This window comes from Plasmodium cynomolgi, chromosome 12 (genome assembly GCF_000321355.1).
Source record: "Plasmodium cynomolgi strain B DNA, chromosome 12, whole genome shotgun sequence".
NCBI lineage: Eukaryota > Apicomplexa > Aconoidasida > Haemosporida > Plasmodiidae > Plasmodium > Plasmodium cynomolgi.
In genome coordinates, this window is record NC_020405.1 from 1,724,531 (window position 1) to 1,741,175 (window position 16,645).

The following is a 16,645-nucleotide window of genomic DNA, read 5'->3' on the forward strand; positions in this document are numbered from 1 at the left end:
TTGCTAAACAACTTTTGGATGTCATTAATCCAGTGGTTCACCAAATTTTCGAGCAAGTGAACATAATTCTTGTCAGCCGAGAACAAATGAATCTCCTCGACTGAAAATTTTGGATAGTAAATTAATTTGTTTTGGGAAAATAACTGTGTTATGTACGTCATAAATTCTATAGTTGTGATGTTGAAGTCGTTTTGTATGTTTATCGGAGAGCTATTTTTCATGTCCAACATAGGTATAAATACTCTGTCCATTAAATTTAAAATGTTATCCTTTATTTTGCAGTTCACCTTATTGTATAGTACCACACTATCTATATTATCGTGTGTTATTTTTTTGTTGTGAATTTTTAGGAACAAAATGTATTCATCAATTGTTTCTTCTATAATTTCGTTAGAAAACTCAAAAGAGAAATTTAACTTGGTCTCCTCGTCACATTCCATCAGGTATATAAACAGTATCTTGCTACTCGTGTCATGCAACCATTTTTGTATCACCTTGTTGTAACTTTTATTCCATAAGCTCTTAAAGCTGTACTTTGAAAAACTTATTTTGTTCTCCATCCATAGGGTTATAAACTCTTCACTAATTTCTTCCTCCATTTTGTAAATTTTTTTCTTTTTTAAAAAAATCAACATGAATAAGTTGTGAACTGCTTACTTTTTTTTATGAAGAGTAGACTAGTCACACTGCATAGCCACATATGGCTCATTTTGAAAGCTAGCCATGCAAAAAGGTGTGTGTATTTATGGGGAATACATTTAAGTGTGTTTCTATATGGGCTTACACATGTGCGTAAACACGCGCTTGAGCAAGCGCCTCTCCATTAGCACCCTAAAACAGACAAAACATGTAGAAGGATGCGTGGAAAAAATGGGGTGAAATCGAGGGTGAATCACATCGCGGGGTACAATACTAGCAAGCGTCAATTTTGCCCTCCAGCAGCGCGCGCAAAAGGGAGAAAAAATTGGCGAACTAACCTCATGTACCTTGTGAAAGACACAAAATGGGATTGAACGCGGAAGCCACTTAAACAGCGTGTGAAGAAAAATAAATGTCCGCCATTTTGTCATCTAGGTAGAAATGACTGGAAAACTCCCCCGACGTACTTATTATCGCTTTGGGACGGTGTTATAAAAAATTTCGTCCAGTATCGCTATGTGCTCCACGGAGAACACACGCGTAGTGTTTTTTTTATTTTTACACATGAACAGGGGAAAAAAAAAAAAGAAGTGAAAGTGGAGAAGCAAAATCGGGAAGTAAAATAGGGAAGCAAAAGCGGAGCAGAGAAAATACTCCAAATTTTGCCGCAATGCAAAGCGGAAAAACGATAATTGTCGGTTTTCTTGCATAAGCGTAAATTCACTAAAATGAGAAAAGTCTCCTTAAGAAATAGATGAGCCGAACTGACACCTTTGATTCAATTTCACGTGGCCACGCCATGTAAAATGGCGAAAGTTCAGGTAGACAAATGTTAAAAAGGTGGGAATGAGAAATACTACTCGGCGAGATAAAGCTGTCAAAAAATTTTAAACAATCGTGACAGTCGTTTGGAATGTTGTGCATAGTTATATGTCCATACATATATGCACATTCCATTTTTGTGAAAGCAAAGCACATTGTTCGTTTTGTGGAAAAAAAGGATGCTGGCGCGTTTTTTTATACGTCTACAATAATGAACGAACAAAAAAAAGAGTAGGCCAAATGGGAGCCGCTTTTTTAAGGCGCTATATTCAGGGTTATAAATGCGTAAAAGCGGTGAAGGCGGAATGCCATTTTGAGGCGTTTTAACTCCTTCATCCATCACGTCTGAGGAAAAAAAAAGTGGAAACAAGGAATGATAAAAGGAAAACGCTGCAAATCATTTCCAAACGAACCACACGTGGTAAAAGCTGGCACATATACGTTCTCATTATTTTCGACTTTCCCGTGTTGCAGCATCGTTTTGGCATTTTCTTAAATTAAAGCGTTTGCCATTTTGTTTCGGCTAAGGGAGGATACGAAATCCCCAGTATGCTGCTACCCCCTCTTGGCAGTAGCGCAAAAGAGACCAAGACAATGTCTGGGCTCGTAAATTTGATGGAGGCCGTGCTCCACCATTTGGTCGTTGCAAAGATGGGCACTATTCTTCACCCATGCGTGCATGTATATACACAAAAAATGTTGCATTGAGCGCCACAGTACATATGCCACGAATAGTTAAAAACTAAAAAAGGAGGAGGAGTTTACATGAAGGGAATAATTTACCCATTTAGTAGATATAACTTTTTTTTTTTTTTTCCTCAAAAGAGATAATGCGCTGTAATGCATTATAGTGTAAAAAAAATCAAAAAAAAAAAAAAATAAATAAAAAAACGCACTATCACATGACACTCCCAATTTGACTTTGTAACTGCATTTTAAAGTAACGCTCACTGCTCAAAATGAATGTCTTGTTGTCCTTTTTTGTCTTTCTCATTTTAAATGTTCGCCCATGGGTGAAATCTGCAAAAGAGAATTTAAGGGTATCCAGGTATAACACGGCAGGTAAGTTTTACATACGTGTGCGCACAGATTAATTCGTTATGAAAAAGAAAAATATTACATAAAAAAAAAAAAAAAAAAACACTTTCCTGCCGCCAATTGTAAAGGAATTTCCACCATCATTCTCAAGGGGGGTTACATCAACAGACAGTAAACACGCAAAATATCATTCTATATTACATCATCTGATGGGTGCACACGAAAGATGTGCGGCGTGTTCCTTTGCTGCACGTCTCATTTAAAAATTAGAACGTTTCAAATTTGAAGTTATATGAATATGAATAATTCTTTTGCTCTTTTTTTTTTTTTTTCCTTTTTTTTTTCTTTCCCCTTTTTTGATCTGCAAAAGATTTATTGGAGAAATATGCATTGGAAGTCCCCCCCAGGCGTTCAAGGTCTTATTTGATACTGGTTAGGAAGAAAAAAAAAAAGAGCACTAAAAGAAAACCAGCACATTTGCGCATATGTACATTCGTATATATTGATAAAACGCATAGCGTGTGTCTAGGCAACCACCTGCAAAGGAGCATAAGAACGAATACATACACACGTTTTTTTTTCTCTTCTTTTTTCTGTCAAGGAAGTACAAACTTGTGGATCCCATCGAAAAACTGCCACACGAAGGCCTGCCAGAGCAAAAGAAAATACGATCACAGAGTTTCTAAAAATTACAAATTAGTCCAGAAAAAGAACCCCGTGGAAGTTTTCTTCGGAACAGGCAAAATACAAATCGCTTACGTTTCTGATGATGTTTACTTGGGAGACATTACGTAAGAAACGTGAATGATGTACACGCTCTTCAAAGGAGAGAACTATAGTAAAATAAAAATGGGCCCTATGGTTTATATCCCTAAGTTGGGTTAACTTTTTAGGGTAAAAAACCAGGAGTTTGGAGTAGCCAGTTACATATCCGATGACCCTTTTTCGGATATGCGTAATGAAAAGAAGAAAAAAAAAAAAAAAAAAAGAAAAGAACTACAGCGTTGTATTTATTCTTAGTTTCTAACCCGCATGACACGTGCGGAGAAGCTTCTTTAAATGGCTGTCCCCTTTTTTTCGCGTCCAGAATTCGATGGCCTATTCGGCCTAGGCATTTCAGATGATAAAAGGAGAAAAACGTTGATCTATGACAATATACCAAGGGGTCGGTCAAAAAAAAACGTGTTCTCGATTTACTACCCCAAAAATGTGGACGACGATGGCGCGATAACCTTCGGGGGATACGATAAAAAGTGAGGGAGGAAAAAAGGAAAGAAATTCGAGCGGTCACACGTTTAGGTGCACATATAGAAGCGTATTTCGATGCACATTTAGGAGCACATGTAGATGCACATGTAGAGGCAAATGTAGATGCACATGTAGAGGCACATTTTAATGCACATTCTTGTCACGCTTTGTGCTCCCCCCCGTTAAGATTTATCCAACCCAACGAGAACATCGACTGGTTTGACGTTTCGTCCAGAAAATACTGGGCAGTCAAAATGGTAAGCTGAGTAAATTCTTTATAAGCGTAAAAATTAAAGCAAAAGAAAAGGATAACGACTTTCCTCCAACCTTGTGTTGTAAATACAGATAGGACTGAAAATAAATGGCTTATTCCTAGACGTGTGTTCCAAAAATATAGGTATGCATAATAAGGCGATGAATAAGTGTGCAACCAGAGGTGTGACATTTTAATGTTTGCTTTAGTTCATCGAGAACAATTCAGGGGTTACAATTTCCTTTTTTCTAATGCTAGGTGGCTACTGCGAAGCAGTCATTGATACAGGCACATCGAGCATCGCTGGGCCCAAAGACGGTAAAATGATGATCTCATTTGCGTTATTCTACTTTCTCAAAAGTATCATCATAGGAAGCTTTACATAAAAACTTAAATGCACACTTCACAGACTTAATTTTGTTAACTAGATTGCTAAACCCTAGGAGGAACTGCCATAACAGGGCATTACTAAAAAGATTTTCTTTCCTTTTAAGTGATGAAAATGGTAAAAGCACATTTTGGAGGGGGGAAAAAAAAAAAAATAGATGCCTTAGAAAAAGGAGTACCATAGGCTCAGTTATATATACTTGTATATCTCCACACATGTGCTTGTGTTTTTCCCTCCCCTTGACAGGCGAACAAAAGGAGTACGAATTAACGCCAGCGGATTACATAGTTAACTCGTTCAGAGTCGACCCTATTTTGAAGTCCCCCTGCAACTTCGCCTTCATGCCAATTAACATTTCTTCGGCTAATAGATATTTATATGTAAGGACAGTAGACAAAACACATTAAGGTGTATACGTGAGGAGGTGTACTACACACATGTGTGTAAGTAGCAGAGAGTATGCAGCGGGGAAGATGCATCAATGTGAATAAATGCTTCTTCTTTTTTTTTTTTTTTTTCCCCTTTTTCAGATTCTTGGACAAATATTTTTGCAAAAGTATTATGCAATATTTGAAAAGGACAAAATGAAAATTGGTAATATTTAAGAGAACCTATAAAATTCGCAAACTTGGGTTCTTTACCGAGCCCAATTGTGCACGTGCTTATGTGCACATATGCTATTATGCATGCACATACGCATATCCTTATTGCACTAAATGAGAGTTAATGTCCCTTTTCCGCTCTTTGGGGTTCCCCTTTTAGGCCTAGCTAAATCGGTGTGATTTATACTCATTATGTAGGTTTTTTTTTTTTTCCCCTAATATGTGTTATACCGAGAGGGCATAGTACACCCCTCTATGTGGTCCCTGCTCGCATATTCACAAGAAATTATTTTGCCCCTCTCTCCGTTTCCAATTTGTCTTTTTGCTAACAATTATTTATAACTACTAGACATACATGCTACACAATTTTAAAAATAAAAATCCTCAAAGTTGCAAATTTTAATCAGCAAAAAAGCCGCTGCACATTTGACACATCTCCGAAAAATAGCACTCCTATCTTGTGTTCCTTTGCCGAGGGTGCTCTAACGGCCATTTCACAGAAAGGGGAGTTCCACGGTGCTCATCGAACGGTGTACTTGCATAGACATGCGCATGCACATTGTAACACAGGTAAACGGCCAACATGATTCGTAAAAGAAAATCAAAGGTGGAGGAAAATGAACAGGTCGAGGTGGGCAACGAGCAGGAGTTAATGGAAGGACAGTGTGTGTTCACCAAGAAGGATTCGGCTATGAAAAGTGTAGGGGAGATAAACGAGACGGGGGAGGAAGTCAACTATACGCAGGTAAAAGATTCACGAACATTAGACATGATGACGTATGCCTCCTCCCACAAGGGCAGCGCTCATCTTAGAGAAAACAAAAGTAGCGTTAGAAACTGTGATGAAATGAAAAGAGGGGCAAATTCCACACATGAGGAAATTCCAGACAGGGAAGAAATTATCGGACGTTCAATTACAATGGAACAATTAAATTACGAACCCTCCCCAAGTATGAACAGATCGAAGACTCACAAAAATGAGGAAGTCAAATTTAAAGGCATCGACGAATTGTGCAATAAATATGATAAGGAGGTAAAAAATTTGCTAGAAAATTTCGATCACCTCAGTTTTTCTTGGTTATTTAAAAATCCCTTTCGTCCCACAATTAGCAGAGATGAGAAAATGTAATGGCAGTCGAAAAAAAAAGTTGCGTTTGTGCAGCATTAGCAGGGGTGGATACACAGATACGTGTGCACATACGTGAGTAGGTATGTCCCTAGATCTGTCAACCCCGATTATGTTCTTCCCCTTTCTTTTTCCACCTTAGTGTCAGAATTTTTTACTACTCTGGATTCTCCCTTCTGCCATATTTAGGATGGGTCATAGGTGATCATAAATCGGTTCACACATTTTTTTAATGTTTTGTAAATTGTGTATTTGCTGTCTTTTTGAGTCACCCAGTTGTGTTTGCATTTTTTTTTTTTTTTTTTTTCCTCCTTTAGCTTCAATTTTCGGATCCTTCTGCAAAGAAAGAAACAATAAAAATATCTCATCGGTAGGGGATAACGAGAAAAGCTGTGAGTGCATGTGGCAATCCTTTTGTTAATTCCCCTTCTCTTCTTCCCCTCATCACATTTCCCCATTTGTCACTCCTCAGTTACGAATTATCAGCTCCATCCAGTGTGCCTTCTTCGGGTTGATGATTGTGCTAATAATGGCAGTTATTAACAGTAAAAAAAAGAAAAAAAAAAAAAAAATAAAATAAAATACAACGTTTCTATACAATTGTGTGTATACTCCTGTCGCGCACAAAGTTGTAAGTTGCACCCATGCGGCTTTATCACCCCTCCATCTCGCTATTTTTTCTTCATTTTTTGCAAAGTGAACAGCCGAAGCGCGCTGCAGTGCAAATATGACGGAATATCAATTAAAAAAAGTAACAAACTAGAAAGAAAAACGAGATATGATAACTTAAAGAAAAAAAAAAAACCAAAAACAGTTTTCGCACTGCTTGTTTTACCTTAGAGCTGGTGAAGGACGCCAAATACAACGTTGTGTTTTTTGGGCCGATGAGCACGGATGACTGGATGAATTCGAGGCTTGCCAAAAGTACGACTTGCGAATGAGTCTTTTGTACAAAATGGGTACACTTGAACACGGTGCTGCGCAAACCCCCCTAATGTTGTGCAAACCCCCATGACGTTGTGCAAACCCCCATGACGTTGTGCAAACCCCCATGACGTTGTGCAACCCCCCATGACGTTGCGCTTATTACACTCTGGATTATACCCCCCCCAATACACACCGCAAAACATCGTAGTCGCGGAGGACCTGCAGTTCAATGTCTACACCATTAGCTACCCGAATATTAAGAATAGACTAATCAAAAGAAAGCGCCATGTGTTTTTGAAGGACGCCTTAGCATGTGCAAAGTTGAAACGTTCCCGTGTTATCCTGTTTTCCTTTCAAATAGAAAGCGCCGTAAATTTCACCATTCCGTTTCTTGAGGTAATGCACTAAGCATTTGAGAATTGAGGTCTCCCACGCGCACCCGGTCGTCCCACGGAAGTGACAAAAACGGGGCAAAATAAAAACTGGGGAAAGCAAAAAGATACTGCGCAAAACCAAAGCAAACATATGGGTCCCACTTTTTGCAGAGAAGCGAAGTTCTCGGGTTTTTGAGCTACTCCAAAAAGTACCCCAAAAAGGTCAGCCGGGTAGTATACACATACTGCGCAAAGAATGCACACATGTGTGCAACAGAAAATATACCCACGGATGCTACACCTTTTTTAAGAAATGAAAATTTATCCTCGCGATTGCCCCAGGCTCCCATGCTAGAGAACCAAGGACAGGAAAACATAATTTATTTCACCCCCGCTGAAAAGAATTTATATGACATTTACATCTCCCTAAGATTGAGGATGTGCAAAAATGAGCAAAAGAAATACTACAACATTTTGCACATAATACATCACAGCTTCAATAAGTACCGGATTAGATGCGCGGTAGGGAAGAATGCCAAATGTGTGTAGGGGAAGACATATACATGATGCATCTTCGTTAACAAACAATACGCATGTGAGATAATTCCTCTCACTTTGAGGGATTAAGTGGGATTTTTTTTTTTTTTTCTGATTTTCCTCCTTTCCATTCTAATCATAATGCAGCAAAATTTAGCAGAAGACTACAGCATAACTGTGCATAACTTTAACTTCAACACCATTGGGGTGGAGGACAAGGGAGAAAAATACGAAGATGACGATTTCAAGGAAGTGATTGACGACTTTTATCAGTACTTGGCATTCGTCCGAGATATCATTTCACAGAAGAACTTGGAATTTTACAGGAAAATGCTCTGCAAAAATACGATGTGCGATTCGAAGGGGTCAGTATGTGTACTTTGACAGTGGGGAGGTTGTCCAGGAATAGCCTAAGCAGTTTCCATTCATTTGCGCAGTGTTCGTTTTTAAAAAGGAAAGTTTCGTTTTTCGAATCTTTTTCGAATCTTTTTTGAATCTTTTTTGAATTTTTTTTTTTATACATTTTTAATTCCACTTTTGTTTCAAACGTTGTTGTGAGAAAAAACAGCTTGTTTACACCATTTAAAAATTTTTTAAGTCTTTATAAGGGAAAAAAGAAAATAATAAAATGATGGTATAACGTATGAATAAGTCAACTCCCCCCAAAGGGAGGTTTCCCCATTTTTCCGAATGCAAATGTACATATTCAGTAAAACATGGCTATATTTTCTTTTCGTTACATAGCTGATGCGGCGAGTTAAAAACGGGGAAAGAGTATAGCCCCTGCTCGTTGGAGAAAAGACAGTTTAAATTGTTTGTTCAGCCCATTTGGGGGGCTAGCTAATTCATAAGCGGAGGGAGTGAGGAGTAAAAACGGTTCGCACAAAAGAGTGTGCATTTATGGGCATATGCATACACAGCACTTTGCGCATTTTTAAAAAGGGGCAACGAAAAAAGGTGGTAAAGGGTTTTGCACGAACTGCTTGACAGACAAATGGATTGGGGGGGCGTTTAACGCCCATGAGGGTGCGCCGAGGGGGTGAAACACTGCCAAGCGATGGGTAGGAAAGATGTAATGAAATAAAGTAAAATGGAGTGAAATAAAACCAGGCAAAGCAAAACCGGGCAAAGCAAAACCGCGTAAAGCAAAACCTATAACATAAAAAACAGTAAGGTAAAACCAAATAAGCAGCGACAACCGCAGGAATCGACACGGCGGTTGCCCCTACAAAACGTAAACCATGTCGTCCAGCTTCAGCTCGCAATTTTCGCTCGGCTTGGTGTAAACGTAGAAGGGAACATTTTTGTCGCCGCGCCTGTACAAACCAATAGCAGTGATATTCTTCTTGGATAAGAAATAAAACAGATCGCGAAAGGTCCTAATTCTTTTAAAAGAAAAATCAAAATACTTGCTCAAGTCACATATATAAATTACGCTAATCTGTTTTATGAGGCTTTCCAATGTGTCATTACACACGGAAAATTTGGTGAAGCTTTTATGGTGCGCCATAAAATTGTACAGCATCGTTTCGCAGATTAGATTGCTTGAATAAAAGCGGGAGCAATTTACATAAGGGAAAAAATCACTGTAAGAAGATTTCTTGTCCTTTAATTTTATCATTTTATTTTCTTCCAAAAAGATAACATTAGAGGGGTTAATCAACTCAGTCATTATGTTATTTATGTAGCAAGACTTTTTTCTTTTGCGCATTAAGTGGATCATTTTCCTTGTTAATATTATATTGTTCATGTCTATCTCGTTTATTTCGTCAGCATTGTTTACGTCTGTTGGCAGGATTATCACGTAATAGGCCTGCATAAGGCCAGCGTTTAATATATTGTAGTCGTCCAAAGACTTGCATTTTATAAATACGACGTTGTACTTACACAAGTCGTACATATTGATAGTTGGCACTTCGTCCGTAAGTATAACTACGTTATATGTACACTTATGGTTCACCATTTTGATTAACTCAATCGTGTTGGACGTGCAGTTTATTATTAGCAATAATTTGTTCCTCCTCCCTCGGGGGAAATACTTTTCACAGGCTTCTTCGTACGAATATGCTATCGCGCTTTTGAAGGCATCATTGAAGCCATCACTGAGGCCATCCTTAAGGCTATCCTTAAGGCTATCCTTGTGGGCATTGTTGAGGCCATTTTGTGTAGCTCTATCCTTTCCTGTTTCTTCTCTTTTTAAAAAATTCACGCAATTATTTAAATAATTTTTTTTTTTTAATTTTTTTTTGTGGAAAAAATAATGCCCATACTTTTTCCAAACCTCTGCGTGATGTGAATTCACGAGTTGGGGGTCTACATAGCTGTTCTGCGACACAGAGTTGTCTACCGCATTTTCAAAAGTACGCATTTCTGCGTAAGACAAAGCAAGACTGTTTGTGGGATTACTCACGCGAAATCTCCCGGTGTTGCTCTCCAAGTAACGTGATGATGCCACGATGGTATCCCCCTCGGTGTGTCTGCCCACGCGAGTGTCAACATTACATCCGTATTGAATGCAACTGATAAAATTACATCCGTTAAAGGCCCAATTGTTAGAATCACAAGGGGGAACATGAGTTGATCCAACGCACTTCTCCCCATCTTGATAGTTCCCTTTTTGAGAATTCCCATTTTTATCACCTCTCCCCTGGCAACCTCCAACACTGCAAATGATGTTAGGACAACCTCCCCAACTTATCAAATCGTGCGTATCGTGCCCCCCTACATATTTAACCGTCTTGATCTTTTTCCCAAATGGATAACTCCTTTTCGAAAAAACTCTCGAAATTTTGTAGCTACTAAACAAGTCGTGGTAATTTATGGCTATCAGATTTGCACCTTTGTAGACCAGGCTTCTGTTATGCCCATGAGACGTAGTTGGCATTTTCCTCCTTAAATTCACCGTCAAATATTTATTAAAAGTTTTCTTAGTTTTTATGACTGACTTCAAATCGTAAGAAATGTTCTTCTCTTTTTTACTTTTAATTTCGAATAGCCAAAAGAGGCTTTTTGCCATGGACAGGTACTTAATAACCTTTTTAGAATTGGCAATAACTACACATTTGTCATTTTCCCTCATGGAGTAATTTGTCCCCAACAAATTGAGGTAGCATTTTAACTGTTTCGTGTTTTTACTTATGTTCGTGTCGTATCCCCATTTGTTATTTGTCTTGGCGTGAATTATGTTGTAGTCCCACTTTTTTAAGTCTTCCATGTGTGGCTCCCCCTTGTTGGTGCACCTCTCCCGTAGTTTGTTACTTGTGCTGTTACTTCTACTGTTACTTCTACTGTTACCTTTACTGATGTTTATGCAAATATTTCCTTCGCTGGAGATACTCTCATGTTTGTTTTTTCTTCGCCTATGGGACATATTCCCCTGTGCTTTGTTCCCCCTGATGCGGTAGGTCTCACATTCTCCGATCAAGCTCCTAAAATTATCTTTTCCCCCATTTGAGTGATAACCCAGGTTCATTTTTAACAAATTAGATGGTTCCGTTAAGTCTCTCTTTATTCTTCTCCCCATGGTGTGACCACTTTGGATGCTATTCCAAATGGCTCTCTGTTTTCGGAACGGTCGTTCTGTATAGGCGGCGTTACACGAATGAGAATACCTCCTTAACAGGTTCAGGAAGACAAGTTTAAATTTTTCCCTTCTTGCCTTTTTCCCCTTAACGAAGTTTGCCACTTTATTCGCAGAACAATTGCGCCTAACGTGGGGTACCATCCCGTTGTCTGTTTCGATGCCGATTAGAATAATGCCAAGGGACTCATACAATTTGTAAAATAATTTATCGAATTTGAGTCCAACCATATTTTTGTGAACGAAGAAGGAGAAAATTTTTGTTTGGGATCCCCTGATATATTCACCGATATATTTCAGAGAGGAGAAGGAATCACGCATATCGTCAAGCGCGTCACACTCTGGCTCATATTTGTATGCTGTGAATAAGTTTAATATTAGGGTAATAACCCCAGGGTACTTGGCATTCTTAACAATTAAGGAATGCTTCAAATTGACAATGATAAAATTTTCCCAGCCAATAGACTTGACAACATTAGAAACACTCTTATTTCGTAATTCAATGACAGCGTTTTTTTTCCCATGTAAAAANTTCTTCAAAATTAACAATCTTGTAAAGGATTTTGTGTCTATGTTGTAATGCCCCCTATTTTATTTATCTGAAAAAAAAAATAAGTAGTACGCATTTTGCGCGTTGATACTGTAGAGCAAATTCGTATTTTGTTTTTCATTCAAATCGAAGCTTTTAATATACAGAGATATGCAAAAGTGATCTGCTATCTTTATTTGTTCTTTGTAAGAACTTATAGGGTAAGTAGTAAGGATGTGAAATTTTAGCTTGTTTCCATACGCAATAGACTCGAAAAGGAAAACATTTAACTGTTGTGGTTCCACTTCTCCAATGAGCAGAATAAACTTCTGACTGTTCATGCTAACCTTACCATAGGTTTTCTTTTTAGAGAAAATGGAAATAATCAAATCATTGAATTGTATTGGAACCCAAATGAACGTCCAGAATATAAAAATGATACAAACTACTTTGCTTAATTTGTTAATGGGAAATATATCTCCATACCCAACAGTCGAGATGGAGATTATGGAGAAGTAGAAATAATCCAAATAGCTATTCAGAAAATAGGAGAAGTTCCCGTTTTCCAAATTGTAAGGGTGAATTGCCTGAATGGTGTAAACGGTTGAAGCGAACGCGTTACACAGCAAAAGAACTCCTAGCACAATTCGAACGATTTTAATTTCTGTATTGGTTAAGATGGAGTTCTGCTCCACTCTCGCATAGGACACATTCAAAAATATCTTAATATTTCGTAAAAAGCCCATTATGAAATATATGTCTATCTTATTATCAAGAACAAAAAGATACTTGGAAAAGAAAAATACACTTGGTGCGCTGAAAAACGCATCTATTAGCAATTTCGACTTCATCAAATAACACTTAGACTTGCTGTAACTCAGAATGACCATCACTAAATCGATGTAGGACGAGGACAAGAGGACAATCAAAATGTTATGAATGTATGTCGGTATGTTGTCAAAATTCCAGATCGTGTCGTATGTATCTCTCCTCCAGTAGTATAAACTGATGTACCATATGAATGCGTAAAGCACATCCCTCACGTTACAGAAGTAGTAATTAAATGTACTGTTATAAATTTTTAGCATGTACAATTCCATACGTTTATGTTTTTTCCTTAACGAATAGTATACTTTCTTAAAAAAAAATTTCTTAATTAACTTTTTATACTCAAAGTCATCAGATTCTAGCACCCATGTGTTTCCGCTCCTGTTTACACTGCTAAAGTTACACAATTTTAGAAAATTTTTCCTCCTGCATTTTCTCAGCATATAAATGTCCATAAAGTACGTGCAGTATATAGCTATAACGGTAATTTTTATCGCAACACCTATAAGGATACATATTATGGCGCCCACAAAGTCCATGTTCTCCTTAGCGCTGCATGGTAACTTATACAGGTACAGTCCGTTCAAAGCAATCAGGAAGTATTTGAAAATGTTTACCAGTAAGAAGAGCACATCGTTTATAGACAGCAAACCGCTTTTCATGTTTTCTTATTTTGGGAGTGTACATCATGGGGGTGGAAACACTGCTGCTGCTTCGGACAGGGGTTCATTTTGAAGACCCCCACGTGTGCACCCATGCATATATATGTAAATGTACATATGAGTGCGCTTGTGTAACGGGCACTGTTTGTGCTCAACTGGGTGTCACTTCTGTCCAAGTTGCCGAGGCGCCAGTGTAACAGTGCTCTTCCTACTCACTTTAATAATGCCCTTGATCCAACACACACACACGCAAGTACTTGTATATACTCGAACCCGTGAGATATTCTTCACATCGACAATTTGCATGAAATATTATTCCCACTTCGTACATATATGCATATACACGTGTGTGCTTTGGATTAGAGCGGCTTATTCTTCCTCTATGATGCTTTGGTCCCGTTGCCCCTTTTTGCTGAATCTAAAAAATGATTCCATTCTTTTTACTACGCTGTGTTGCAGTTATTTGTAGAATCATAGTAAAGGGCCAGAAGAACTTATTAGTGCGTAGAGATGAAGAAAAGCAATTCTATGCAATAAAAAAAAAAGAAAAAAATTAACTTTAGCGTAAAGTTCTAGAACAGCAAAGATAGTAGTTCTTCTCTTAATGTGACTATTTTAAAAGGAAGCGAAAAATTTGCAAACTTGTATTTCAATATAGACATAATTTTTTTTAAAGCGAAATGGGTATTATGCCTGGCAGTGGTTTCAGTACGTGAAAACAACGTGCACGATTTAGGAAGAATAACTCCCATGCATAACACTTTACCCCAAGACGGGAAGATAACTACACAATTGGATAATTGTGCACCTATACTATTACACAATTATATATCCGCAATAACGCATTCCCACATCTCTAATGTGGAGATCCAATGAAACTATTAGGACTCAGTTTCTATGTCATGACACACCTGTTACATTTTAAACGTTTCACGAGATGCTAGCTCGCGTGGAAGCAGCAGGGAGAGAATCGATCACATACTGCAGCGCCATTTGTGCTAACTCCATTTTGATTGTTACTTCGTAGTCTTGCGCAAGCATGTATATGTGCATAATCGTGCGTGTACACAAGTGTACGCGCGTGATATGACACGCCCCTGCGCTCTGTATCCGTGCACTTGGACCATGTTATAGAATTCAAACCGCGGGGAAAGACACTCAAAAATGTCAAGTGCAAAGTGCGACGTGCAAAGCGCGAAAGAGAGAAAGAGCGCAAATTGATGATTGCTCATAATTCAAAAGCCGAACTTTGCGCGTTATACGGAGAAAATAATTGAATTCTCTTCATTTCCCATAAAAGATAAACATAGGTGTTTAAGTTTTTAAGCAGTATGAAGCATGCTTGCATTTGTCTACTGCGAAAAAGTTTATGCCCCTTTTCACATCATGCTTCAAATTTAACTCTTCCATATTATTCCTTTTTAATGCTCAAATAGACATAACTATTGCTTAAGCGGTTCGTTTTAAATTTAGCAAGCGGTGCGTACATTTATGATTCCCCTTTTATTAATTTATTTCTTTGTTTCGTTTGTTAAGTGCTTGATGTGCTATATTACGATTTGAAGGCAACGCGAGGGGAGGTTTCACGCAGGAAGACTACTGCCATGTTTACTTACAATTTTTTCGCCATTTAACTACCTTTCCGCTTTTGCATTGGAGCGCCCAAAAGTGAAGCAACTATCGTGTACTATAAAATTGGTATACATGTTCCTCTCACAGTTTAATGGATCATAAAAAAGCGATAAATTGTACACAAATTTCAGGATGGTAAAAACGAAAGATTGCGCACATTTGTCCACAAAAAATAGACACACAGTATGGGACGTTTCGAATGGCCGTTTTTTTCATTTTCAATTTCGCCATCGCTGAGGAGAAAATTTGCGAACAATGTGTCCAGTTTAAAATTTGTCAAATTTAAGACAAAATGGGAACAATATTAAATGGTGTGTTGCTCATTTAAACACACAGTGATGTTCACGTCGGTGAATAAATGCGTTTCCCGATTCGTCGGTAAATCAATTTTCAAAAATGTCACATTTGGTCATTACAGAATTGGCATGATTGTCTACATACACGATGTGGCCGGGTGTACAAGTACAAATCGCGCTGATATGGGAAAAACGCGATGAATAATATCACGCTTCTTATCGCAGCTGATTTTTTTAACTCTTCCTTTGGCAATTATTTTGCCCGATTTGTTCCCCATTTTTACCTGACTTTTGGCTGTTTTTTTTTTTTTTTTTTCATAAAAATAGCTATTTGTTCATAAAATGTTTAAATTTCCATAACAACAATTTGTGTTCGGAAAAAACAAAAAAAAGGAACAGGCAAAACGGCTCCCTCTTTTTAGTAATTTTTCTGCACAGTTTTTGGTTCTTAAGCACCTTTCCAGTTCAAACGAAATGTGCGTTTTGTTTTTCGCCTTGGTTGCGGTTAAATTGTAAACAAACAAAAAAGGAAGAAAAACGGTTCGTACATATTTATACATACTCCCAGTGGGAGCTAAATTAAACACATGATAGTGGCATTAGAAAGGCAAATTTTAAAGCATGAAAAGTTAGGCTAGTTACAAGCGCCTGTTAACTCTCGAGGGCTACTCCACGGAGTGGCTGCGGATTTACGTCATTTCACATTTTCCGGAAACGTTATCAAATTGGTTTGTCAAAATATACATGTTCTATTGTGTGTTGCGCTATTTTAGCACTCGCAAGAAGTTTGCGAAGGTACATTACTCAAATAGTGCAAAACGAAAGTTTACACAAATAATACCTTTTTCAAAACGCGGACGTGAACGTTATTATGAATGGTAAAAAGGGGTGTTTCTCTAAAAATGGCTAGATTGGTTCGCCGCCAGGAAAAGTAATGCTGACCCGTGCACATATCGATCGAGATGTACATGTGCATAAGATGGAATAATTCATCAAAAACCTTTCAAAAGTAAATTGCTCAGCAGGGGTATATCATTTGTTTTAATTTGAGTGGATTCTTTGGATGTTTGATAGCACGGCGAGGTGAAAAAAAATTAATTTCTCACAGCTATTCTTATATATATATATATATATACATGTGTATAATANNGAATANNGCCGCGT

At 37.9% G+C, this 16,645-nt stretch overlaps 3 protein-coding genes across 3 annotated transcripts; 2 read left to right on the forward strand and 1 right to left on the reverse strand.

Annotated features, from left to right (window-relative positions):
• Positions 1–2,420: 2,420 nt before the first annotated feature.
• On the forward strand, positions 2,421–4,993 carry PCYB_124930 (aspartyl proteinase; the record flags this gene model as incomplete). The annotated part of the gene is made up of 12 exons (XM_004223826.1): positions 2,421–2,523; positions 2,628–2,670; positions 2,870–2,931; positions 3,101–3,290; positions 3,393–3,454; positions 3,587–3,752; positions 3,935–4,004; positions 4,093–4,183; positions 4,259–4,318; positions 4,410–4,505; positions 4,635–4,768; positions 4,919–4,993. 12 exons carry the CDS (start codon positions 2,421–2,423, stop codon positions 4,991–4,993), a joined length of 1,152 nt encoding a protein of 383 aa, XP_004223874.1.
• Positions 4,994–5,573: 580 nt separating this feature from the next.
• PCYB_124940 (hypothetical protein) lies at positions 5,574–8,338 on the forward strand (the record flags this gene model as incomplete). Its single annotated transcript, XM_004223827.1, has 9 exons — positions 5,574–6,067; positions 6,259–6,317; positions 6,434–6,486; positions 6,589–6,661; positions 6,814–6,956; positions 7,188–7,439; positions 7,589–7,648; positions 7,760–7,939; positions 8,102–8,338. 5 exons carry the CDS (start codon positions 5,574–5,576, stop codon positions 6,954–6,956), a joined length of 822 nt encoding a protein of 273 aa, XP_004223875.1. The 3' UTR covers positions 7,188–7,439; positions 7,589–7,648; positions 7,760–7,939; positions 8,102–8,338.
• An 841-nt stretch (positions 8,339–9,179) lies between these two features.
• Positions 9,180–13,553, reverse strand: PCYB_124950 (calcium/potassium channel; the record flags this gene model as incomplete). The annotated part of the gene is made up of 2 exons (XM_004223828.1): positions 9,180–12,120; positions 12,157–13,553. The coding sequence occupies 2 exons, from the start codon at positions 13,551–13,553 to the stop codon at positions 9,180–9,182; spliced, it is 4,338 nt and encodes a 1,445-aa protein (XP_004223876.1).
• Between the last annotated feature and the right edge of the window lie 3,092 nt (positions 13,554–16,645).